Raw genomic sequence first — 26,515 nt, 5'->3', positions numbered from 1 at the left:
TGTTTCCCCAAATACAGTACATCAACCATCTGATTCAAAATCACCTAGAGTGTTCATTAAAATGGATATTTGGTCTCAGACCTAAGGAATCAAAATGTCTGAGTGGATGAATCTGCCTTTTAACTCGATTGTCCCTGGACACACTAACGTTTAAGAATTACTAACACCAAAATTCGTTGAGTAACCATTCCACCTCATTTCCTGCAGAGTCTACTGAAATTTATATGTGCCCAATATACTCACTTGCACTTGAAATTTTCGGGAGTTATGTCATGCTGGTGAGGATACTGGGAATCCCAACGCTGACATGGAATTCCATTCCAAATAGTACTGATGGTGCCCCGGTAGCCTTCTCCTTGACCTTGAATGCATTCAGTTGTTTCGGTAGGGACATCTGTGTCATTCATAGTACCATGAGCTATTGGTAAGAAGAAATATTAAACTTGAGTAAAATCTTTTAATCTGTCATTTACCTCTTAGTTTTAACTTGCACACATATTACTAGGGTTTTCTGTCACATAGGTTTTTATTAAAATTGAGCAGAATAAAAATTCAAGTTATCATTATTGTTATCTCACTCAACCTAAAGGAATGAGTTACCATGGTGGACTCAACTATAGGATTTCTCTGCTCATGAAATAGAATATTCTAGCTTGGCTTTACATAGACTAGTTTGAAAGAGCATCATATAAAAGCACTTAAATTTCCTAGATCTGTCCATTCATTGATTAACATTAGAAGTAAAATCTTTCTATTTATTAATGCTTTTCAAATGTGCTTTTTAATCACTTTTCTTACTTTAGAAATTGAAAAACATACATTAAGTAATATAGTGACCACATAGGGAGATTAAAAAGTGCTAAGTTGGGGCATCTGGGTGGCTCAGTCACTTAAACACATCTTCCTTTGGCTCAGATCACAATTCCAGGGCTCTGGGATGGAGACCCATGTCAGGTTCCCTGGTCAGGTTCCCTGGTCCTTCTCCCTCTGCCCCTTCCCCTGCTCATGTTCTCTCTCAAATAAATAGATAAAATCTTTTAAGAAATTAAAAAAAAATAAATAAAAAGCACTATGCTGTATGTTTGGCCATAAAAAAGGTAAGAAAGGGAAGATTTGTCTAGAGAACAGTTTTTTTTTTAATCAATTTATCATTATTACTGTCCCCATTCCAATTTTCTTTTCATTCAAACACTAAATTTGAAAAAATTCTTTGAAGGTATTTTACTTCTGTGTGGCACTATACCCAATATATGCTAAATAGACAGTATTTCTTTTTGCATTTTAAGGTTATTTATTTATTTATTTATTTGAGAAAGAGTGTGCTTGGGGTCGGAGGGGTGGTAGGGACAGAGTGGGAAGCAGGCTCCCTGCTGAGCAATGAGTCTGATGTGGGACTTTATTCCAGGACCCTGGGTTCATTGCCTGAGCTGAAGGCAGACGTTTAACTGACTGAGCCACCCAGGTGTCCTTACACAGTATCCCTGAAATGACTCTACAGTTAATCCTAATGAGTTTGTTTAAATACATATAAAAGTTGGTAATGGTATTATCCATGATTTTCCTCCAGTATGATAAATATATTCTAAGCTGGTGTCTTAATTTTTTAATCAATTTTTTAGTATTAAAAGAAATCAGTTGTTCCTAGGCAGAATTATCTCCTGACTTTTTTCCTAGTCCAAATACAATTCTTACCACATTTCATGCAGATCAAAAAATCTCCATAACAAAGTAAGAAAAAGTACAAACTTAAAATTTTCCTACAACTTGGACTTTCTCTTTAGTCTTTAATGTTAATCCAAACAAAATGTAACTGAAAACTTTCTAGAGCAACTAAAATTCATGCACTTTCTCAAAACATACATAAAAATATTTACGATTCAATAGAGTAAAGTCAACGTAAACTCCCGTTACCTTTACAATCTAAATGGTCATTAAAGATGTCCCTGGATAAAACTCAAACTGACATACTGTAAGACAATTTAGGATTTTAATAAATGCCTTTGATTCATCCATTCTGGAATTATATGTATCATTTCCCAAAAGAAGTCAGAATTAGACATGCCTTCAGAGGCTAGGGATGTCTATAAAAAAGTGTTCCATATTTAATAGTGTAAGTTCTTTTTAAAATGGATCCTCAATTTCATTTAAGTGTATTTCTTTCTGGAGTGCGTGGCTGGCTCGGTTGGTTAAGTATCGAACTTTGATTTTCATTCAGGCCATGATCTTATGGTCATGGAATTGAGCCCCATGTGCAGTAGGGAGTCTTCTTAAGATTCTCTCTCCCTCTCCCTTTGCCCTTCCCTCTGCTCACACACGCTGTCTCTCTAAAATAGATAGATAAATCTTTAAAACTAATGAATGAGGGGCGCCTGGGTGCTCAGTGGGTTAAAGCCTCTGCCTTCGGCTCAGGTCATGATCCCAGGGTCTCTGCTCAGCGGGGAGTCTGCTTCCTCCTCTCTCTCTGCCTGCCTCTCTGCCTCCTGTGATCTCTGTATGTCAAATAAATAAATAAAATCTTCTAAAAAATTTTAAAAAACATAATGAATGAATGATTAATAAATTAATTAATACATAAATACAAACATACATAAATTTCTTACAAATAACTACTCTTTATGGGGCTTAATGTTTTATTTCATTCAATTTCATGCAAACTAAGTGGAACCTAAGTTTGGAGTTATTCTATGAAACTTAGTGAAAAAGAAGGACGATTAATTAATGACCATGACAACCACTGGAATATGTTGTATAAACGGATTTCCATATGTTACCCTTAAAATGACTTTTCTTCAGTTCCATTTAAAATATACTTTTATTTTATATATCTACTGCAGGCAATGAAAATTTGGCCCAGAAATACCCTAAATTAAAAGGAACATCAAATGGAGATAAGCAAAATGTCCAGAGAGTGATCCACAAAGTGGTCATTGAGAGTTGATTTCTGAGAGTTAATATACACTGATATTGGTAACATATCATTTCAGGAAGAACAAAATTTATTGGCCTGAAGAAATGACTTGTATAGAAAAACTTAGTGCTAGTTAATCAAGTCCTTTACTATTTTAATATTTAAGTTCTTAGATGAGGGGCTTCTGAGTGGCCCAATTTCTTAAACATCTGCCTTGGGCTTAGGTCATGATCCCAGAGTACTGGGATCAAGTCCCACAGCTTCTCCATCTCCTTTTGCCCCTCCCCCTGCTCACGCTCTCTCTCTCTCAAATAAATACATAAAATCTGTAGAAAAATAAAGTTCTTAAATGAAATAGTAAGATTATATGGGTCCTCAGGAACTATATTTTATCAAAACAAATGCCACCAAGCTACCATATTTCTGATGATTTAAGTTAACTGTTAAATGATTTGAAGATACTGGGTGTATGTGGAGGGGAGCATCTTTAAAGGGTGATAATTTTAAAACAGTTAAGAGATCAAACTTGTACTGACCTATTTCATATCTAGTTACAAAACTATGATGTAAAAAAGACAAAAACAATGTCTTAAGCAACATATCAATTCATTACCTTAACATTTTAAGAAGTAAAGTTTTTATTCCCCCACTTCTTGGGCACAAGTTCCTGGGAAGCAAACTGAGTTAGGATTTAGAACCCAGACAAAGGGAGGAAGGTCAGAGTTACTGCAGCCAGAACAAAAGTACTTTAGTTAATCTTCTTAGGGACTACTTTTCTGTCTTGGGTACTTCTACCGTCTCACTTTCTTGTGTATTTGTGTGTGTTTGGTTTTATATGTTTATTACTGACCTATTTTTCTCAACTATTACTGTGACATTGTGAACATATAATCGAAAAACCCAGTCTTGGTGAGTTTTAGGGTCAATCAGGGCAGCCTTTGGCTAGATGTGGGTCATCACATCTCACTGAGAACATAGCTAGAGGCTGAGCCCATGAAAGATTAATATGTTCTGCTCCTTGGACACTACAATGTCAATTTAAGATTAAAAATCAGGTATTATTTCTAGAATTGTTTTTATACGAGAGTAATTGGATTTACAAAGTATTTTTTCATAAATATCTTTATTAAAGCAACATTTTGTAGAAATAACCCATGATAATTAAAATTTGAAACACAGAGCCTTAAACTCAAAACAATTTAATTGCACTTTTTTAAATAAAAAGACAGATAATTAAACAAATATTATCATAATTCATGAAGAAATCAATACCTAGGAAATTCGGTGAGTAATCACATGTTCATCAGAAAATTTGAAGAGGAATCAAAATTTTAAGGCTAGTAGAAAGTGAACATTTTCCTAATTTGAGGTAGAAGGTTTCAAATTTTAGGAGTATCTGTGAAAAGTAATATCTATATTACAAAGTAATGTCTATATTATAAAACCCTATGTAAAAAAAAAAACTTGAATAAAAATACTGAGGAAAATATTTCACTGTTGATTCATCCACTAAAATTCCAGTGTAAAGTTCAGAGTCCTACCTATTGATACTAACTTTGCACCTCACCTGCAGAGGTCCCCAACAAGTTTTAATTAAAGATTTTTTCACTGCAATCATAAAATCATCATTTGGGCAATTTTGTTGAACAGTTTTTTTCTTAAATTTCATTAGTATAATTTAAAATCTTTGATATAAATTTAAGGAATCACTAAATATTCACTTAAAGACAGTGCAAGTTAAAATGAGTATATAAAAACACAAGCTTGGATTTGTTTTAAATAATTGGATTATTTAACAGATTCTCATCTTTTGGTGGAAACTTGAACCTTTTGAAATTATAGAAATTACAAAATACAAAGAATTACTGCACATTAATAAAAATAGAGCATAGTATAGAATAAATAGAACTTTTTATTAGACCTTACTATAGACTGAATGCTTGTGTCTCCCCCAAATTCATACCTTGAAATCCTGTTACTGGACAAGAGTAATTGAATTAATGTGATGGTATTAGGATGTAGGGCTTTTGGTGGGTGATTAGATTATGAAGGCAGATTGTTCATGAATGGGATCAGTGCTGTATAAAAAAGATACCACAGAACTCCCTCACCCTTCCACCATATAAGGAATCTCCTGGCACCTTGATCTTTGATTTCTCAACCCTCAGAACTGTCAGAAATAAATATCTGTTATTTAGAAGCCACCTGGTCCTTGGTATTCTCTTACAGCAGCCCAAGACAGGCCTCAACAAAATATTTTAAAAATCTAATTAGTAATCTTTTTTAACTTTTATTTTAATAAGCATCCATAACTTTGAAATATATAAACTCAAACAACTTGATGTTTTAATTCATTGGAAATATTCCTATGATTTTAACTATGAACCAGCAGTACTGAGATTATATTTTTCATTAACTAAAAAGTGCCCTCTGAAGTTTAGCATGTCTGTATTTATCCCACTTGACACTCAGCTCCTAGAAGTGACCTCATAAACAAAAACTACATGATTTCTGGTGGCAATTATAGAATAAAATGAAAAACTTCATTATATTATTTGAATATATTATCTGATGAGGACCATGTGAATGATTTTTCATAGACCATTTACCTGTGATGCAAATGTTTCAACTCTGTTCCCTATGTAGGTAGTTCATACTCAAACAAGATGAATTATTCTTGAATTGCAATAAAATAGACTCCTTTATCTGTCCTACTGTATAAATAACAAAACTTGGTACAAAAACAAAACAAATGATTCATACCAATCTATTTGGGAAAAACTATTAAATCTGGGGAAAGCTATCCCTTTGGACTTAAAACTTTAACATGGAACCTAAATAAGAGAAGATTTTGAAGTGTCTAGTGGTCAAGCAAAGTGTTAAAGAAGCACAGGAACATCCTTAAATATCAGCGGACATTGATCAAGTTTAGCCAAAGCAACATGTGTGTATCTTCATATACACAAACATTTTTGCAAGTGTGTCTACCAGGCACACTGAAAATACTAGAAACACAAATAAGAGAGTTCCTCACAAATAAAACTTTTGTTCAAGACTGTCAGTAGTGGCTACCCTTTAGAGCAAATGCAAAAATAGTTATATGATCCTTAGTGGCCTATGAATGAAGAAATGTTTTTCTTTGATGATTGACACAAAATGTTCTATTTGAAAATGCTTTACAAAGAACATGTGCTACTGACAGTTTTCACTGTCCTTTCACAACATAATCAAATACCATGGGTGCCTCTTGGAACGTTCATTTCACTTCATTGGTATGGATGTGTAATGATGATTGCTATAATATCTGGTCAGGAACTTCAAGATTTGAATAGATATTTTGAAAGAATAAACATGAACTGTTATGTAATCCTTGAGATGAACATCTTGCCACTCAACAGAAAAACCACTAGAACAAGATGACTAATAATAAATCTGATCCATTTTCTCGGTGAAAGTCTAGCCAAATTTTTGCTGAGATACCACACAGCTCTGATGGCGGTCTGAGAAAGGCAACTGGAGAATATGAGTGCACGTGTATGTTACAGAGAGCCATGCACAGGGCTCATAACCCTTACATGACGATTAGTAAATCCTTGCAGTTACAGTCCTTTTCTCCCCCCAAATTCTAAATTTCCCCATGGCGGTAAACTGTTGCTGTTCTTTTGCCTATAGCTAAGAGCAAGTTGTTCCGTAGGTCATTGGCCAAATACCTGATTATTCCTTGGAACACTTCAGCCCAACCCAATCTATTCCCACTTCAGCTACTGAAGAGCAACTGAAACATAGGGTTCACTTTAGGATGATCTCTGAAGACTGAGAAGAGTGCATAAAGCTATTCTTCCATCAACGGACTTGTTCTTTTTGGTCCACAAATGGCAAGATCAGGCTCAATAAATATTTAAAGAACTTCTTGTTTTAATATTGACATGGGAAAGTAGTATAAAGACCTCCAAAGTACAAACCTCAAACTGGTTGTACATTTGCTTTCCATGTGAACCTAGAATTCCTAACTGAAACTTTTCTTTGGACTTTACCCAAGCCTTTTCTGGTAGAAAATGCTCAAGAGACAAGACTTTCATGGAAGGTCTTCAATTCTATACTCCTATTCCTTAAAAGATGACTTGAAAAAGACCTCCAAGTATAAGATCTGTCCCTTGAGAAAGGGTATTGATGTTATTGTTTTTTCCTGACTCAGAATCAATGAGATTTTATGTCTAAGACTCTCTTCTAGCCTTGGATGAAATAATAAAATACAGAAAAATACAGGTTTTCTTTAAGAAAGAAAATAATTTGCTAAAATTCTTTTCCCAACATGTAAACACACAAGGGTACATATTCTCTTAAAATGACACCAATGTACATTGGTTACTGGAAGGAAGGATTCTTTTATTTATTACTGGTGGCAACATGCCTGTATTAGTCTGCTTGGACCACCGTAACAAAATACTATAGACGAGATGGCTTAAACAATAGAAATGTACTTCTCACAATTCTGGAGGCTGAGAAGGCCAAAATCAAGATGCCAGCCAGTTTGGTTTCTAGTGAGAGCTGTCTTCCTGGCTAGCAGATGGTCACTTTCTTGCCATGTCCTCATTTGGAGAAAAGAGAGAGATCTCTCTCTTACTCGAAGGCTACTCATCCCAGCAAATTAGCAAACATTTATGACCTCATTTAACCTTAATTACCTCCTAAAAACCCTATCTCCCAATATAGTCACATTGAGGATTTAAGGTTTAAATTATGAATTTGTGGTGGAGGGGTGTTGCATGGTTCAGTCTATAACAATAATTTGACTAGAAAGATATCAAAAATATGCCTTAGTCACATTTCTGAAATGAAGAGTTGTCTTATGGGTATAAAGTTTCAGTTGTTCAAAATGAATAAATTCTAGAGAACTAGACATTTCTACAACATAGTACCTATAGTTAACAATATTATATCATATACTAAAAAAATATCAACAGTAGATCTCAGGTTAAGTGTTCTTACACATAATTAAAAAAGTGGGGGCCAGGCAGGAGGAAACTTTTGGAAGTGATTATTATGTTTATTACCTTGATTGTGGAGATGGTTTCATGGATATACAGCCATGTTCAAAGCCATCAAATTGTATACATTAAATATGTTGAGGTTATATCAACTATACCACAGTAAGTTGTTAAAAAAATTAATGAAATGGTTCTGGGCACCTTTGTGTCTAGAACTTAAAAGGAAAAAAGAAGAAAGAGAAAGAGGAAAATAAGGTAAAACATGATGAAACTTGTCTATTTTTTTTGGTAAAGAAAATGCCATTGAGACAACCAGCAACAAATGAACAAAAGTAGCTCAGGGAAGCATGAAACCTTAGGATGAGTTGAGGATATAGGAAGAAACCCTCCTGGGTAGTAATGTCTAAGACAAGCTAAGTTGTCATATGAAAGAAAATCTAGAACTATAGAAAAAATTCCAGGATGCACACACACACACACACACACACACACACACTCACAAAGCTACTACTGTGTAGAAATAACATTCATTCATTCAACAAATCCTTGTCACGTCCAAGGCAATGTGCTGACACAAAAAAGAGACATGATCTTTGCTCTGTTGGAACTTACAAATTTTGATAGACCTATTAATCAAATAATTTCAAAATCAAATGTAAGGACCAGACTCTGAGAAGTACTTAGAAGGAGAGGTTTATGGTGGTATAAACACATAATAAGGAATTTGACAAGTCAGAAAGTCAAATGAAGAAATGATAGCGATCATAACTAAAGAGATCATAACTGAGTTGAAATTTGAACAATGAGTAGCTGTCAGCAGGGTGGGGAAGGACGAAAAAAATTTTCAAGGCAGAGGAGATGGCAGGGGTAAAGGAACTGCAAATGAGAATATGGAAAAAGTGAAGTACAGGAAGTAAGCTATTCTGGCTGGAATAGACAGGAATACTATACAGTGGTAGTATAGAAGGTGGGAGATATGAGTAGGGAACTAAAAAATGGCTTTGTCTTTGTTCAAAAGGTTTTTTGTTTTTGAAAGTTCGAAGTAAATCACTGAAGCATTTTTACTTGGGGTGTGTGTGTGTGTGTGTGTGTGTGTGTGTGTGTGTGGTGTATTAAGGATATGAAATGATATATTCAGATTTTTATATCTTTCTGTCTGTAGTGTGAAGAAGGGATTAAAGGGGGAAAAAACAAGTAAATATGGATCCAGCTCCTTTCAGAAGGCCATTTAAATATTCAAGACAAAAATAACACTCTCATAGATAAAGGAGACAGCGTGGGAGTGATGGCCAGATTTGAGAGGTTCATACAAGATAAACTGGCAAGTCTTAGTGATGGACCCAATGTGAAGAGTAAAGGAAAGAGCATGTCTAGGATTATTCTAGGTTTTTGGATTTTAAATGTAATGGTGGTACGAGTCATACAAATGAAAAGCAGATGAGACCATCCTACAAGATAAAGGAAGAATATTAAGAACAGGTGATAGATGATGGAAATCTCCAACTGGGTGAGTCTCCGGTGGTGAGAAGTAGAAAACAATTGGAGCAGCCAACAGGTATATGAGAGTTAATGTATATATATATTTTTTGAGTTACTATATATTCTAATGGAACCACAGCCCATTTTTCTGAAAAACATAGTTATTTTTCATTTTAAATATGTTGAATTTATTAGCATCCAATTAGATTAGTATTTAATGAATTGATATTTTAATTTCCAATATTACAAATATTGATTCATATAGTTCAATACACAATTTGGGGTTCTCAATAATGGTAGAGTGTAAAAATATCTTCAGTCCAAGAAGTTTGTGAACAACTAATTTAAATAATCAATTAGATTTTCTATGACATATCAAACAAAAGACCAATTTTCAATTTCCAGAGAACTATTTTCACTTCAGAAAAATATAGTTACTCCCAACAAATATTATATCTCTTTGAAAAGTAGTGAACTAATCTATGGAACAAACTATTATTCAGAATACAAAGTGATTATAGAGGAAAATCATATGAAAATCAGTACTTCATTCAGGGGCTATACAGGACTTCCAATCTTGTTATATATTTGCAATATCTTAAAATTCCAAATACCTGGAAATATGTTAAAAATTATATAGCTAGGTAGACCCACATATGGATGGTGCAGAGCAAAGGTCACTCTGTGGAGCACATGTGAAACATGGTCATGGAATTTCTAAGGGAGAAGATCCATAAAGCCACCCCTATCCATTAGCTCCTTCAGGTCAACGTCTCAGAGTTCTGTTTTGTCCAGTTCTGCTCACTCAATTCAAATGTTCTCGGGATAACTTGGTGAATGACTCCCTCTGTGAGACTCAGTGAGCCTACCTCAACATGGAGATGAGAGACTTGACCCAAAATTCTGAATCAGGTGACACTGACCCCTGAAATGCTCACTTGCCTTCTACATGCTCCTGTTGCCTGAGGAAGAAGACTGGTGGAGGAGGAAAAAGACAGAATAGGAGCCAGAAATAGAATGACATTCAGGGGTGGGGCACAGAATTCTCTCAGGAGCAATGGGAATGCCTAGACCCTGTTCAGAGGGCCTTGTACAGCGATGTGATGTTGCAGAACAAACAGTAGGAATCTGGTCTCTCTGGGAGAGGATAACTAGCTTACAGATGACAGGATCTACCCTTGGGTATCTACATTTTCCCTCTGTGCCTCTAGGGAGCCCCTACACTGATTGACTGAGATAGAAACTTTACTGACTCAGAAATAGAAAGCTCTTTAATGCAGCATCTGGACTTGAAACTTGCCCCTTCTTCAGATGACCAGCTTACTTCATTCCACATCAGGGGTGGCTCCAGAGCTTAAGCATGCTGAAACCTTATGGCAACTATAACATATCCAATTCCCTCTTTTCTACCCCTGTGCTTTTGATTGAGTAACTCTTAGAAGAGAACTGGATATATGCATATTGTACTATTCCGGATGCATTCAGAAGGAGGCAATCTATTCATAAAATTTTGAAACCGCTTTTCAGCTTTCTTGATTATAACTATCAAATAAAATTGTAATATGTTTTTAAAAAGGTACATAGCCAGAATATTTGTGAGCGGTTGCCATTTGGTAAAAATCGCCTACCGTGTGGGGGATAACTGAGAAGGCCAGTCCCAGAATACTGAGGCCCACATTCACTTTCAGGGATGCACTCACTGGTTATAGGATTAAAAGGATTAAAAGGTTGGAAACAAAGTGACAGGAACAAATTTGCGGTTCATTCAGCTATTTAACAAATAAAAGGAACAGAACAAAGTATTCAAAACCTCTACTCTGAAAGGACTCTGAATATGCCCATGTCAAGGCAATATCAGCTTTTACTTTACTAGTTAGAACCAATGCTCTGAAATTCAAATTTTATATAAAACTTGGAGTGTTTTGTTCACTTCTATATCCCCAGAATCTAGACAAGGGTTTCAGGTATAAGAGCTAGACAGTAAATATGTATTGAATAAACCCTATGGAAAAGGGGCCACTGATCTTTCTTGTGTTTTCTGTGTGCTCCCTGGAATTGCTGCTCCGCAAAGGTTTTGGCTGCCACTATGTACTTAGGATTTTGCATGAGCTTCAGAAGAGACTGAACTTAGATGTGCTCTGAGCACAGACATCAAGCACATACACTTCGACATAAGAAGGACTAAACGTTATCTTTCTCCTCAAAGTTACATGTCTCTTAAATACGCATCATCTATCTAATAACTTAAAAAATATTTGGCTTTCCCTTTCCCTACCTTCACATCCAACTTGTCATCATATATTGGACACCGGAGCTCTTCAATATTGTTCACATCCTTCCTCACCTTGTTATTCTCACTGCTTGTTGCATTAGTTCACATGACTGAATTAATGCAGCCTGTTCAAATCAGCTCTTCTCAGACCCACCTGCCTCCTTTCTCAGCCCTCTCCACACCAGTTACTGGGAATATATAGCAATTCTTCTGGTTCAGTGGTCTTTAGCTGGTGTTGGAATTTTTGGTTTTGCTTTTGTTTTTTGTTCCTGTTACTAAAAGAATTTTTAAAAAGTATTTATGTTCTCTCACATGTTTTTAAGTTGACATCTGTATTTTTATGGCTGCAAAAGATGTGATTTCTAGCATATGTTAACGACTGACATTTTGAAACCAAAAATTTTATATCACACTTTTACATGTGTGAATGGACTCTAAATACTGGAGTGATTTGATACCTACCTGTTCCTGGATAAGTGTACATTATCAAGCTCTTTTTCTCCTTGAGTCATTTTTTTTCCATTCTACTTTACTCATGGAATGTTATTTGAATTTAATGTATTTTATGCTGGAGAGACTTATTCTTTACTCTATCATACTTTTCTGAAAGACTTTTATATTTCAAAATTATTTATTTACATTTCTTGTGACCACAGAATTCCAAGAGATAAATACAAATATACACCACACACGCATATACACACACAAACATATATATTCTGGATAGAGTTATGTAACAATACTGCATAAATGATAAGCAGCATGAATATATAGTATTTTCAAAGGTCTCTTGGTTTAGTGTCACCAAGGTTTTTAGGACAGTGTACCACAATAAAATTCAGGAAGGATGGGCAGTTTGCCTTTGTTCAGTAGGTATGAAAGGGAAATTGTGAATGGGAAGGAAGGATTTTGAACTTGACTAACTCCTTAGTAACACATGCACTTCAAGCAGAAGATTTGGGGCAAGAATTCATACGGAAGTTGAAGAGCTAGAATTTGAGCCTATAAGTTGTTCATGCCCACAGACCCTGAGGAGAGACTTTGTGTTCCCCTGGCTACCTGGATACCAATTTGGAGACTTCTGTAATTAGCTTATGTCGTACATCAAAAGTGAAGAGATTTTGCAGGTGTAAGTAAAGTCCTAATAAGCTGACTTTAACTTAAAGGGAGTTTGCCATGGGTGGTCCTGACCTAATCAGGCGAGCTCTTTAAAAAAGGGTGTAGAAGTCAGAGGCTCAAACTAGCAGAAAACTATGCTGTTGGCCTTGAAGAAGTAAACTCCCCTATTGTGGAGAGAGTCATGTAGTAGGAAGTATGAGACAGTCTTTAGGAGCTGAGGACCTCAGCACTGCAACCCAAGAAACTGAATTCTGCCAACAACCAGTGAACTTGGAATGGGATGCTGAGTCTTAAATGATAGAGGCTGGCAGCACCTGGGTCATGGCCCTGTAAGGTCCTAAGCAGAGAACCCACCTGAGTTATGCCTGGGCTTTTGACCGCCAGAAATTATGACATAATAAATATGCATTGTTTTAAGCCACTAAGTTTTTGGTAATTTGTTATACAGTGACAGAAAACTGTTACACAGTTAAAACCATCACCAAATGTCTTGGTGTTGCATCATAGGCTGTCCTGTAAATGTAGACCAAAATATTTGGAAGCATATTCATAAAACATTATATCATAGGCTTTCCAGAATTGCAGAATGTCAGCTTTAATCCATTTGAATAAAAATGTAGTCTCCATATATGATTTTACAAACTAAAAGCTTTCTCGTAATGAAATATTTCTAAAATATTCCCAATGTTTAAAACATTATTTTGTTCTTAACTCTATAGGTTTGGCTTACAAATTCTACCATCCTTTCCTTAGAATTAACATCCTATAAACTTCATCCTCTGTTTAGCAAAGTCATCTGAATCACTGCATGTTAGTTGCATAATTAGCCAACTCTTCTTTGGACAGAAAAGAGAAAGAAATCTATCTAGTAGTGAGGAAGTGTCATTTATTTTTTTTCTCTCACAACATCTTTTAGAATAACCAAACACTGATTGGTAAATGAATAGGAGGACAACCGTGAATGTGCCGGTGAGTATGCATGTGAACGCGTGTGTATCTGTGTGTGTATTTATATGGATCTTATTCCAGAGACAATTTATACAAGTATAAGAGTACCTAAAACACACACACATGCACACACCCAGAACGGAAGGGAAACATGGTTTATAGTACCTAAATAGTCTATAACAATGGAAAGCTTAACAAGATTTTAAAAGTCAATGAGTGGAACTAACCCGATCTATACGGAGAAACACTGTCACAGGAGTCATCTTTTATTTTAAGGGACCACACAGATGATTCAGTTTCCTTGGAACATTCTGTTCACATCGAGAGCCTACCAGAGTCTGCAGTTACTTCACATATGCTAGACACATCCTCTTTTTATGGGCTTTATTTGAGTTGTCCAAAACATTTCCTTTTATTAGCAGGTCTAAGTGGAGAGAACTTTACTTTGGCACTATCACAGTGTGGATAATATTGAATTAAGTTTGTTCAAAGGAATATCTCCATCAGGCTGTACTAGGAAAATATGCAAATGCCTATCCCTATCCTCAGAACTGTCCACTTATCATTTAGGCTGCTGGTACCTGATCTTATGTAGGTTATTTGTCTTTATATATCCATATATATGCATATCTTTATATTATCAAGCCAACTGATAATGTAATTATACCTTGCTAAACTCATGTGATTCTACTGGTCTTAAAGCATTTTAGGATCCAGCTGAAAAAAATAAGACTTGTACTCAAAGAAATAAAAGCATGGCCAAATCTAATTATCCAGAATTATTTCAAAGAGTAAAAATGTATAAGTTAACCATGGAGGATAGGACAAAGTATACAGATTTAAAAAGCTACCACAAAGCAAGGGAGGACAGAAGGTTTTGTCAGAAACTCAGGAGTGTTGAGTAAAGGCCAGTACATAGAAAAAAACCATAGCACAGATAGAAGACAGGTTGGAACAACACAGGCTGTGGACAAGGCAGACAGAGAGGTGAGGTCAGCAACTAGAGATTAAGGATGTCTGTGAGAATCTTCCAGTAGACTTCCTAGTTCCTTGCAACTCTGCCATTCACCAAAAGAGGTTCACCGTCACTTGACAGCTCATGTTATGTCTGGGGAGGAACGGTATGGGAAAGGATACCAGATTGGAAAGTAAAAATCTAAGGTCCTTGCTTTTATGGCCCTAATGACATTAGGATACTGCACATAATCCCCGATATTTTTCTCCCTCATTGGGCTTTTGTTTTAAATAACATGAGAATGTTTAGGCCTTCACCATAATTATAAATGTTTTCTGTATATGTGTTCACTTGCATATTTATCTCTTTCAAAACAATGACTCTGAAAATTCCAAAGATTTGGGTAGAATTATGTAACACATTCTTAAAATATTAAAACCTACACACATTAAAGCATCAAGTAAAATAACTGTTAACCTGTCTCACTAATAATCGCCTGCTTAGACCCAATCTGTGAGAGGAAAAGGAAGCAATAAATTTGACCTTAACTTACCGCACATTTTAATTGCACAGTACTCCCATGGGGTGTCAGGGTCAAGAGTATAGCACCATGGCCTCGGCTTGCCATCAGGATTGCGGCAATAATTATCATCAAAGCCTTTGTCGGGATATCTGCGAACCACACCAAGAAAAGTGTCATGTAAATCTGCCTGGAAACACTACCCACCCCTCAGTTCACAAAATAATGTTCGACCTAGCTTGGCTACTACTAGATGGGGGAGGAAAAGATTTCCTGTTGTGCCTTACAAAAACTGCAATTTATCAACTATTGCATCTGTTAGCTTATGTATCTAGTAAGTACAGAATACATCCCTTTTGCTAGTAAGTTAGGTCCATTTGGTACCTGTCCACCAGCTGAGGTCCCACACTGAATCCTCTTCTCACAAAGCCCAATTAAGGAGAGATTACATAAACATGACCTCAGGTAGAATGCTCATTAAGGAAAGGGGTCCTTTTCTGAGGATGGCTTAAAGCTCAAACTGAAAGTTAGGTTTCAATAGTTCTGTTACTAATGATAGCTCAATTTTGAAAATAGAGCCCTTCTAGGTCATGCCCTCTCCTCCACCATGGCAAGAGAGAAACTCCATCACACCAGTCTCTCTATACCTTCCTCCCTTTAAATTAACAGGGTCCTGAATTGGTGACTTGATTTTAATTGCTACCATATTCCTTCTGCACTCACTTAAAAGACAAGAGATATACTTAAAAAACCCAAAACACATAGTTTGAATTTAATTTAAGAGAACAACAAACAAACAAAAAGAAAAAAAAAATACCTTTCAGAAAGGTGGGGATAAACTTCCCCTATAATTGTATTTTTATTCTTTATAATAAAAATAAAAGAATTTTTAACTAAATATTTCATATGAAACGAATGAACCAAAGTAGACGTATTTTTTAAACCATTTTATCTCAAAACCCAATCCTGGAGGAGAAAAGTAGATTTGGTGGCATGACTTCTCCAGACTGGCAATTCTAAAATACGCTAGATAAAGCAGCCAAAGAATTGTTTGTTTCACCTTGCATTCCCTTTCTATGGGCATAACCTATGTCATGGCGTCACACATGTGACCCCACTTTACCCAGTCACTGAAGATGTGGCTTTAGAAGGACATTAACTTGTATCTAGCAACAATGCCCCCTCCAATAGCTTGGACTGTGGTCATTTCTTAATGAGCCTCTGTCTTTTTCCTGCCATGGAAGAGAAAGAGGAAGCTTCTGGTAGTGCTCTTCTTCTGCACCCCACTGATGCTCCTGGGTTCAGGACCATTATGACCTCAAGGGACTCGGTCTACTCAGCAGACACAGTCAAATGCGTAGCCAGCATTCTCATGTACTTCATAAGTCCCTTCGCCCCAAGGCTATCCAGAAAATATGATATAAAGAGAATTTCTAAGGCAGTTCATGGAGCAAATGCCAGTTTGTAAAAAGAATCACTGGAAGGATGATTTGGTAATATTTTACCTTTCTGGCAAGAATTTGTGCCGGTGTGGTGTCTGATGATCCCAACGCTGACAAATCTTGCCTGATTCTGTATGATCCATGGGACCTCGATAACTTTCCCCATTGCAGGTCATGCATTCAACTAATAAAATTAAAGTATGGCATGTTAATTGCTTCTGACAGAAAAATCAAGAACACCACTTTTCCATTGAAAGAACATTAAATCACCTGTTTAGCAAAAAGATTTTTAGAATAATTTACATACCACTTTAATGTTGAATTGGGGTCTAATATCCATAAAGAGTGACATAAAGTACTCCCTATAGAGCTCTTCATATAGTTTACATGGGATTTGTGTAGTTAGTGTCATACATTTTTGCATAGTACCAGGACGCTACCTTTCTAATTTTTCAATAGCTGTCCAAAAGCACCCAAGAAACTGGAAATATAAGACAGGCCCTTGAGATCTACCCTTTCCTGGTCTAAAATGCACAGAATTTCAGTGTCTATACTGACAGTAGAATAATTCTCTTCTCTCAACGTACCTCAAAACACATAAATAGGAAATACACAGCTTAAAATGAGTACACATCATGCCTCTAGGTTTAATGCCAAAATCAGGACCAGGTAAACTTGAGAGATCAACTTCAAACATAAGTGTGGTACTATTCAAAGAACAGCGATATTTTAAAAGAAATCATGGCCCCTTTCTGTTCCTGAGTATCCATGTTGAATAACTGGGCAGCCTTACATTCTTATCTAGACTTGGATAGAAGATGACCTGCTATTGAACTCCTTGTACTCACTGTCTTTAAAATGTATAAGCTCATGTAATTATGCAGGATCCCACTGATGATTCTGTGAGGTTAATTAATAGTTCTCCTCTGTCTGGCCTCTTATGTCACACTGAAAACTCTGAATCACATCAGCTAGCTGAAAATGAGACTTCTCAAATGGACAGGTTGATTTGTAGCACAGCAGGAATCCTGTGGAATAAATCATTGCTTGGCTTTCTTACAAATCCGGCAAACTTCCCCAAACACATCATTTGTATCTTGTGACTACTGACCATCTAACTTTGGCCAAAGCAGAGAAAAGATATAAATGTTTAGCTGTATCCATTGGTATCTAGCCTAATAGGTATTTGTAATAATTTGGGATATAATATTAGAATAATCACTTCTCGATCTTTGATTTTTATAACCTAGTAGGACAGTAACTATTAACTTTCTGAAATATAAGACCATTTGGCTTGATCCATTTACTTCTTTTTATATAGCTTAATCTATGAACAAGACAAGGGATGAATTCAGTTTCTTCTCATTCAATTCTGAGATTCCCCAGACTACAGTCAGTCAATAAACACCTGAACTATAAATGAGAGGTGTTTTTTTGGCCAAGGTCATTTCCACATTAACATGTTCAACATGGGTTATGCATTAGCACATCCAGCTTTCCAGTTCAATGGGGTACAGATTTATTTAGTTCCCTTCTTCAGAAGAATGCAAGGTTTGATATCTTCACAGAAAATAATGTGGCATTTATCATTCTTTGTTCTTTTGTACTGAATGAAAAAGTAGAATAGAATACTATGGTCACATGTAAGAAATAAATGTCCACATGTTCAATCTCTAACCTTGTATGGTACACAGGAATCAGAAATATATCTATGTCTCCTTTAGTAGATGCAAGTTGATAAGAGTATATCCCTTTCTAATGAGAGTGAATTAAATTATTTTCTGCGAAGCAGTATTGTGGGGATTATTATAAAACATTTTTCCTAAGCTTCAGGATTTTTAATCTTCTTAAGGGAAAATACCATACAAATTAAACAGATGATTCTATAGGACAACTGCTTTACAAGAATGAGTGTGGTAGATCACTGCTACTCCAAATCTCAATGTACATAAAAGTCAATTTGAGATCTTGTTAATAAACAAGTTCTGATTAAGAGGATCAGGACGGGGGCATCCATCATTAGTTCCCAGGGGATACTGATGTTTCTGGTCCTTGGAATTCACATTAAGTAGCAAGTGTGTGGATAATTCATCCTACTCTAGAAGTTCTAAGTGTTTGTTGATAATGGCTTTGTAGGAGAGAATGGATTTTACTCAGATATTGAAGGATGGATGGATTTGGATAAGTTATTATGGAGCAAAATAAAACAAATGGTACAGAAACATAAATTAGTGTATTATGTTTATAGCAAAGTGAAGAGAAAGTTATGGATGCAGTTGCAGACCTAAGAAGATTTTTAAAAATAATAAAAGTCAGCAAGAATAGCGTAAGATTTTGGAGGCAATATAAGTTATTGTTGGGGTGGGAATAAAATGTGTCCTGTGATGGAACTGAGATGATAAGTATATTTATCATCTATATTATATTATATTATCAACTATATTATAGTTATAAATTCTTTGATTACTCAGTACTTTTAACATATAAGAAATCATTTGACCTTTGCAATGAGGAAAACAAGGCTTACACAAGTTTTAAGGGACTTACCTAAAACAGAAAATTTCAGACTTGTGCCTGGAACACGGACCTTCTGACCACAGTCCAGGGTTCATTCCATTCTTCCTAATAATCTTTTTGTTTCATGTATTTTAATTTGTTTCTTATGCATTCTGATTGGTCATACTTTTAAGATAGACTCATAGCAATAATTTTAAAAAGTCAATCTTCCTGCCTTTTCAACATTGCTTTCATTACCCCCTCTGCTTTCCTATTCATAACAGTAGGTTGCCCTGTTGTAGTCTCACCTATTGGAGGATGGGGAGAAGGGGAGCAAGTAGATTGGCCATCTTACTCGGGCTGAAAATTTTGTTGTTTCACTATTCCATCAAGCATCAGGTGACTAGTAAAAATTTCCTCAAGAAAGCCAAGTTTTAAAATCATAGTCACTTTTCAAACTTCCAGAATTCTGTGAAAGTTCTAAGTTGTTCAAGCTCAGTCAAGCAATAGGAATGGAAATCAAGTCCATCTACTCAGGGAGGTAGGTGAAAGTATAATCTATATAACACATAACATACAGTATGATCTATAGAACACTGAGGATCACCCCTCTTCCTCTATATCCTTTTGGCTCTTTTTTTGCCAGTGTATTTCATCCTTTTAAAAACAAAACAAAAACAAAAAACAAAAGCAAAATGCTGTCCCAGAGCACATAAACTCAAACTAGGTAAATGTTTCTATTCATAACTAGATTTCCTAAATATACCAAGAGCCTAAACAAAAGTAGAAAACTATATTAACTACACATGAATTATAATATGAATAGGATTCATTCAACATCTTTCTTATCATACTAACCAACTAACTCAAAAATTATTGTATTCTGTTTTTCTAAGTTACAAAACTACAAGTGATTTGAGTTTACAGACTAAAACAACTATTTTGAAAATATCTCTCAGAAAAATCCATGCTGGTGATTACTTCAGCAAAACTGTATGTTTGAAATATGGATAGTTTCACAAACCCACATTTATAAGTAATCATTTTATTTAAATCTTTGTTTTTAAAAGTCCTTCTCCACAGAATATGAAATCATACATGTAAAGTTATAGCAGTATTGTTTGGGATTTTAAATGGAAGTTATTAAAAATAATGATTATGACTTAAAAAATGTATTTACTTGAATATTTGGCAGTCATTAAAAGAGACATCTGTTCCAATAACTGGTGATTGCTTTGTTTTAAATCCCAAGCAAGTGTTAAAGCAAGAAATCGATTTTAGGTACCTCAGTTTGTTACATTTGAATTAAACATTAGTGCTATTATTTTCTTTACATAATGTGTAAGCTTCTAAATGTGATAAAAGTATTCATTTTCTTTTGGAATGTTTAATATATTTCAAAGATTAAATGATAAGAAAATAATATTAATCACCGGCTATCAGAAATACTTCTTTTATGAACCAAACTTTCAGATAAATTTCAGATGACAATTTAGCGAAGAGTTTAATGGCGTTACAAAAATTTCAAGAAATACATCTACATTATTTTTATATTTTGTATTTTAAAAACCCATTTTAAAATAGCTCTGTTTTTCTCTATTAATGTATTGACAGTGCTTCTTATTTTAGATCCTCTTCAGTAAAATCCTGCTAACGCATTATTCAATATTGTGTGAATTTAAATATCACAGCTCAATTCACGCTCCCTGAAATATGTTTAGCCTATAGGGCAGGTGTTGGTTCACTTTTCTCACAGAAGGTTATTCAACTACCATCAGATTTCTAATTACTTCCAGAAAAAGCCTATCTGCAACCTTTAGTGCCATGGTGATCAATAACATCATATGCCGTCAATAGTCATGAGAATGCCCTTTTCTAAGGGAAATATAATGACCTCAAATTATTAAAGGACAATAGAGATGTACATTCTGAGATGACGATAACTCAAAATAAGATTTTTTCAATTACTTCTTTTCTAGCATATTTATTCTACGTTGTCTTATCAGTCCAGATCTATGCCAGTGTATTTTGATGAAGTTTCTTGTAAACCAGGGTTGAGACATCATGTTCCCACACGAACTAGGCAGGTAACATAAATGCTCAGCTATTTAAAGTCTGACCAAATTACCTTCCCTTGAAAATACTTCCCCAGGTCAAAAAAAAAAAAAAAAAAAATCACTTAACAAAACTCCTTGCAATGACTTTCAACCTCAGAAAACTGTGATAGTGGAGAGCTCCCCCCCAAAAGTAGGGTTTTTTTCTTCCATGTGTAAATTTAAAACAAGTATTAATTACAAAACAGACTTGTTCATAACGTTATCACAGATCAGTTTATTATTTTTAAAGAGAAGAAAACAATGAAGAAGTTATAGTGAACAGAATATGATATGGAATGGAAAGTAAGAATTTACAAACAGAGATGGAACTGGCTCTAGCACATGAAGTCAAGAATTTTAAATAACAACAGAAAACAAATTCACCTTCTCCATGACAATTCGCTAACAATGGCCTTTTTATGTGATCAATATAGACCTAATATTAAATGGATATTTGTGGGAAAATAGTTTTAAAAATTGGGTTAATAACAAACAGGTAAGATATCTTACTATAAAAATTAGACGGCATCCCAGCCGCCCTCTACCCCCAAGTATTTCAAAATCCAACTAAATTTCTATCAGAACTGAATCCATGTTTCATTTGGATTTTTAGAATTTTAGTTTCTGACAGAACTGAAGAGCCAGCTGTTTGGTAGACAGGCAACTAAGAAAAGTGAAACCACATACAATGCTGAAGTGGTTACTCTTCCTTCTTGTCAGGCCTTCAGTTTTCCAATGCAAGAGTGAGGACAGGGCCCCTTTATGCTGTGAGGGGAGGTAAAAACAGACATGGCCTTAGGGTGCCTGCCTTCAAGACAGCGTGAGCTCTATGGCTTTGATCTCTTCAGGTACTATCCTCAATGGTGTGTAGTGTCAGTCTATGTATCAGATTTGCTTTTCACCAGAAGGCACACAACCGGATCGAACTTCCAGCGACCCCCTCCCCATATTCTCTTCTGGGCTCATATACTCTGGCCACACCACTTCCGGGTAGGTTTGACAAAATTTCTGCAGAAGCAGGTGCTGGATGAATAGAATTAGCATTACTCTTAAAAGAGCTAAGCTTCCTTTGGCTCCTTTCAGGTGACATGCGGGAGGAGACTGTGAGGTATGTGAACTCAAGACAGTAGGTGAGGAAACCCAAACTTTTACTCTCCCCAGAGAGATGCCTCAGGCTCCGTTGAAATTCAAACTGATAACCCTTTTGTATTAATCTGATGAAAATCAGTTTTTAAAATATCGTGTAAAAATGCTCAGATAATTATCTATAGTTGCATTTGAATGAACAACATATTTATTACGGTTTGATTCATCTCTGTTAACCTTTAATGCGAGTTGCAGTTCTACACAAAGCGGGAGCAGAGTGCCCCACATGGCATTCAGGTTCATTTACCTTCTGAACACTGAGGAATGTCACAGACTTCGTAGCGTACCTCTGGGTTGCTTGTGAAACACCAAGGTCCCCCTTCTTCCCCTCGAGGATTTCGACAGTAGTTTTCCTGTAGGTCTTTACCCCGATAGCTCGAAGGCAAAAAGCTAGTTTTAAAATGATAATCATTACAGTATAAGAGCATGCAACTTTATTTGGGGCCTCTTAATTTTACTCATTAGTGGGCAAGTTTTTCCTGCAGTACAGAAATCCTTTATTGTACCTCAGACTTCCATATCTATTAACTTGAACTCTATCATTTTCATCCACCCTTAAAATACTTAAATTTTATAAATATTTACCTGACCAAATTCCCACATTCAACATCATTAACAATGACTAATCTCTGGAGTCGCTAATAGCCAATCATTCTAGAACCTAACTGACATTGTTCGAACCACAATTTCAAAGCTCCCCTCAAAGACAGCACGTGATTGAGCAAGGCCACAGAGGAGAGAATGGAAGAAACACTGCAGCCGACCTTGAAATCTCACTAATACACTGCTTATCCGAGATAATTACTTGTTTATTCTTTTTCTCAAGAAGAATAGCCCTCTTTTTTTCTGCACAGCTGAGAAACAGGTTGATGAAGTGACACAAACAAAAGGTCTAGAATCAAATTAAAGCTGGATTCAAATTTCAGTTCTCTCTTTGACTAACTGGAGACCCCAGCAGGTAATTTAGACTCTCTCAGCCTTTTAGCTTACCTGCACACGGAGTATAACCGTAACTTAACAGCATCTTACACTTTTTAGGATGTTTTTGAGAAGTTCAAAGAGATGACAGAGTAAGCAGCATTCAATAAATCCTACTTATTATTAAGCTCACTCCACTTAGTAGTCTTTACCCTGTCACAGTGAAAAACAGAATTACTTATTCTCTTCAAAAAATGAGCAATCTTCACTGCAACTGGGGTTTAGTGGATTAGTGCTTCCAGACTGTGTTTGTAACAGTTTGCCATTGGGTGTAGAGACTGTAATGCACTGCCTTCTTTTGAAATTTGTAATGCCCTAGCTATAGTTTTATCAGCATAAAGTATTTCAACACAAAATCAGAAAAATCCAATGGCTTTTCATTCGTTTGTACTGCTTGTGGCATTGGCCTCAATGATGCTTTCTTCTGCTAGACTGAATGCAAAAAATCTTGTAAGGAAGAATATATATTGTGGGTAACACTAAACTTTTTTTTGAAAATGCAGTTATATTTTCGATACTCAGTTCATTGTTGCTATAAAGCTTTATTTGTACTCTTAGTATTTCTGCGTACTTCTAGTGAAGTCAAATGTGCTTCTGATCCATTGAAACTTAATTAGACATCATTGTTTTTTTGTTATGTTGTGACACAAAATGTATATGGATGTGCACTGGATACCCAGAAATATTTCACAATGACATTTTTTCATTTGGACATGAAATATACCAAAGTTAAATCCTCAGAAAATATAAATTATTGGTTAAAAAAGTCTACTTTAAGAGACTTACTACAAACCAAACATTTTCAAGGGAACTAGTATTATAAATATTATGAAATTCCAAAATGTCTTTAGATAGAATTTATATCCTTACTTCATGAGAATTTTAAATATGGGGAAACAAAAATTAAACATCAGGCCATATGATTGATGTAAATTGTAATACAATTAATGCTCATCATGATTTCACAGTTTCTAGCAGTATTTAATTTTAAAATAAAAAGAAGTCATCTTTTTTTTTTTAATTAATTTTGGCCCTTTTATTCCAGAATAGCTTAAGATACCTTTTGTTTGTTCCACTGCTTGAAATTTTCTTACAGTTTTGCCAGTTTTCCAACAACTTTTAATAATAAATTTCTAATGAAATACTCATTTTTCTGACAGAATCAAAACTGACTTTTCCTTCAGATTGTTTTTTGTAAAGAAATGCATAAATTTATCTAAGAAAATGCTCCTATAACTCTATTTTATGGAAAAAAAAAACTTGGCATAGTAGAGTAGAAAGAATAAATTATTGTTAATCACAAAATCTACATTGTTGCCCCAAAAATATCACTTGGCTACTTATATGACAGTAGTCCTTAGTCCCTACCTAATTTATTTACTCTTTGCTTTTCACTTCTTCACTTATAAGATACATGGCATGAATTTATTATAAGGTCCTTTTTTGCCATTTTATGTGTTGAATTTATTTAGAAGAGATTAAATAATGGATTTAGTATTTGTTAAGTGCACATTAAAAATCAATGATTTTGGAGAAGGCTTTTGTTGAACACACACACACACACACACACACACACACATACACAGAGAACACATATACCTTGCCAGTGGATTTGTAAAGATAAAAAGAAGCTGTAAAGAAGTAGTGAATGAATCAGTCAATGGTTTAGTAGCAAAAATACAAGTAAGAAGAGAGAAAAAGTAGAAATCAAAATAGATATGGCAGAAATATGAATAAAATTTTCTCACTGGAACTAATAAAATTCAACTGAAAAGGAAAGGTGCTGCTCTCCATGATTCTCTGTCAATGCATATGAAATTCCTTTTTAGGACATTCATGACAGTCTGGTTGTCTCTTTCTTCATCCTTTGGTGTATATGGCTTTTTACCCAAATTAGCTGATTTTCTTTTGTGTCCTGAGGTATAGCCTTCATTTCTTTAGCATGCTATACTTGGCCAAGGGATGAAGCCAGCCCTGCTCTTTTCACTTTTATAGGTTCGTTCAACCAATGTTGAATTACACAAAAGTCCTTTGCCAGTCAAAGGCTCTGTAATAAACTTTTATTCACATATGTACTATTCGTGGTTCTGTGTCATTGTTAGCAAGGTTTTAAGAGAGAGAAGTAAAGAGCTTAGTTATATCATCATATACTTTGAATTATAAAATGGTTCTTCTAGGTGCTAGTCACCTTTTCTTTTCTTTTAATATAAACTGCATTTATGGGAAACTTGATCTATTCCATCATCTACTTCATTAATGAATGCTGGTGGCCAGTGAAGGATATAGATGTAGATATCGAGTCACCTGATTTTCTTGTTAAGCTTCTATACTAATTTCATCATCTATCATCATCTTCCCATTAAGCTACTTGTAAAATATTTCAATTTAGGAGTCAATAATAAATCACTCTTCCAGACAGATATATGTATATTTTTTTTCCATTTCCCATAAAGTTATTCTTTAGGTAACACTTAACTTAAAAGTGTTAAGTTTTCATGCAGATAAACCAATAATCTGCTACTTGATAAAAATTGTTACCATTGTTAAACAAAAAAACAAACGAAGATTTGAATAATATACAAGATCTTCTCAGCCCTAAATCTCTATATTACAAGGAAATGTTTGTTGGTAAAATAGCTGATTGGACTGGGAAGCCAGTTCCCAGGGAGATCTATTTCACATGTACTCTTCTCACACAGAATTTGGGTTGAAATAAGACCTCTACTGGGTCAGTCCAGTGCACTCAACTAGGGTAGGATTGATTTCAAATGCTATTCCTTTGTTCATGCAAAACATAGATCGATCCATTTAAATAAAATGTTTTCCTCGTATGGTGTCATGGGAGTCACACCATGCAAATGCTTATGAGGGAAGAAACCATTTTTGCTTTGTAATATAATGCTATGTTTCAGAGGTATTTGTTTGTTATTGTAAGTAACTAATTTGGGGAGAAAATTAGTTGTTTTCTGTTATTAGAACCCTGTAAACTAATCAGCTTAGATACTTACTAGCCAGTGTTAAATTAGGCCAGGATCACAGGTTTTGATCCCAGTGTGGAGCAACTAACTCTTTTTCTTTATAGATGGGGCAGTTAACTCATGTCTGTTTATATAAGTAAAATCATCTTGCATAATTTTGCCCCTCAAAAATGAATGAAATGATGGGGTG

The 26,515-nt window shown here is 35.2% G+C and overlaps 1 protein-coding gene across 5 annotated transcripts in view; it reads right to left on the bottom strand.

Annotated features, from left to right (window-relative positions):
- Window positions 1-26,515, bottom strand: part of HGF (hepatocyte growth factor) — an 83,189-nt gene that overhangs the window by 41,963 nt on the left and 14,711 nt on the right. For 3 of the 5 annotated variants that reach the window (XM_046021190.1, XM_046021189.1, XM_046021192.1), the window contains 4 exons: window positions 22,617-22,759; window positions 16,695-16,815; window positions 15,223-15,341; window positions 244-418 (listed from right to left, as the gene is read on the bottom strand). In XM_046021190.1, coding sequence (XP_045877146.1) covers window positions 244-418; window positions 15,223-15,341; window positions 16,695-16,815; window positions 22,617-22,759 — 558 coding nt within the window. Of the gene's footprint in view, window positions 1-243; window positions 419-14,717; window positions 14,823-15,222; window positions 15,342-16,694; window positions 16,816-22,616; window positions 22,760-26,515 lie in introns of those variants that run through there. The other 2 variants (XM_046021191.1, XM_046021193.1) reach the window with 2 other exon arrangements.

The sequence above is a fragment of the Meles meles genome, chromosome 10, assembly GCF_922984935.1.
Source record: "Meles meles chromosome 10, mMelMel3.1 paternal haplotype, whole genome shotgun sequence".
NCBI classification, from domain to species: Eukaryota; Metazoa; Chordata; class Mammalia; order Carnivora; family Mustelidae; genus Meles; species Meles meles.
Note: the sequence above shows the minus strand (reverse complement) of the source record. Positions and strands in the feature narration are given on the sequence as shown.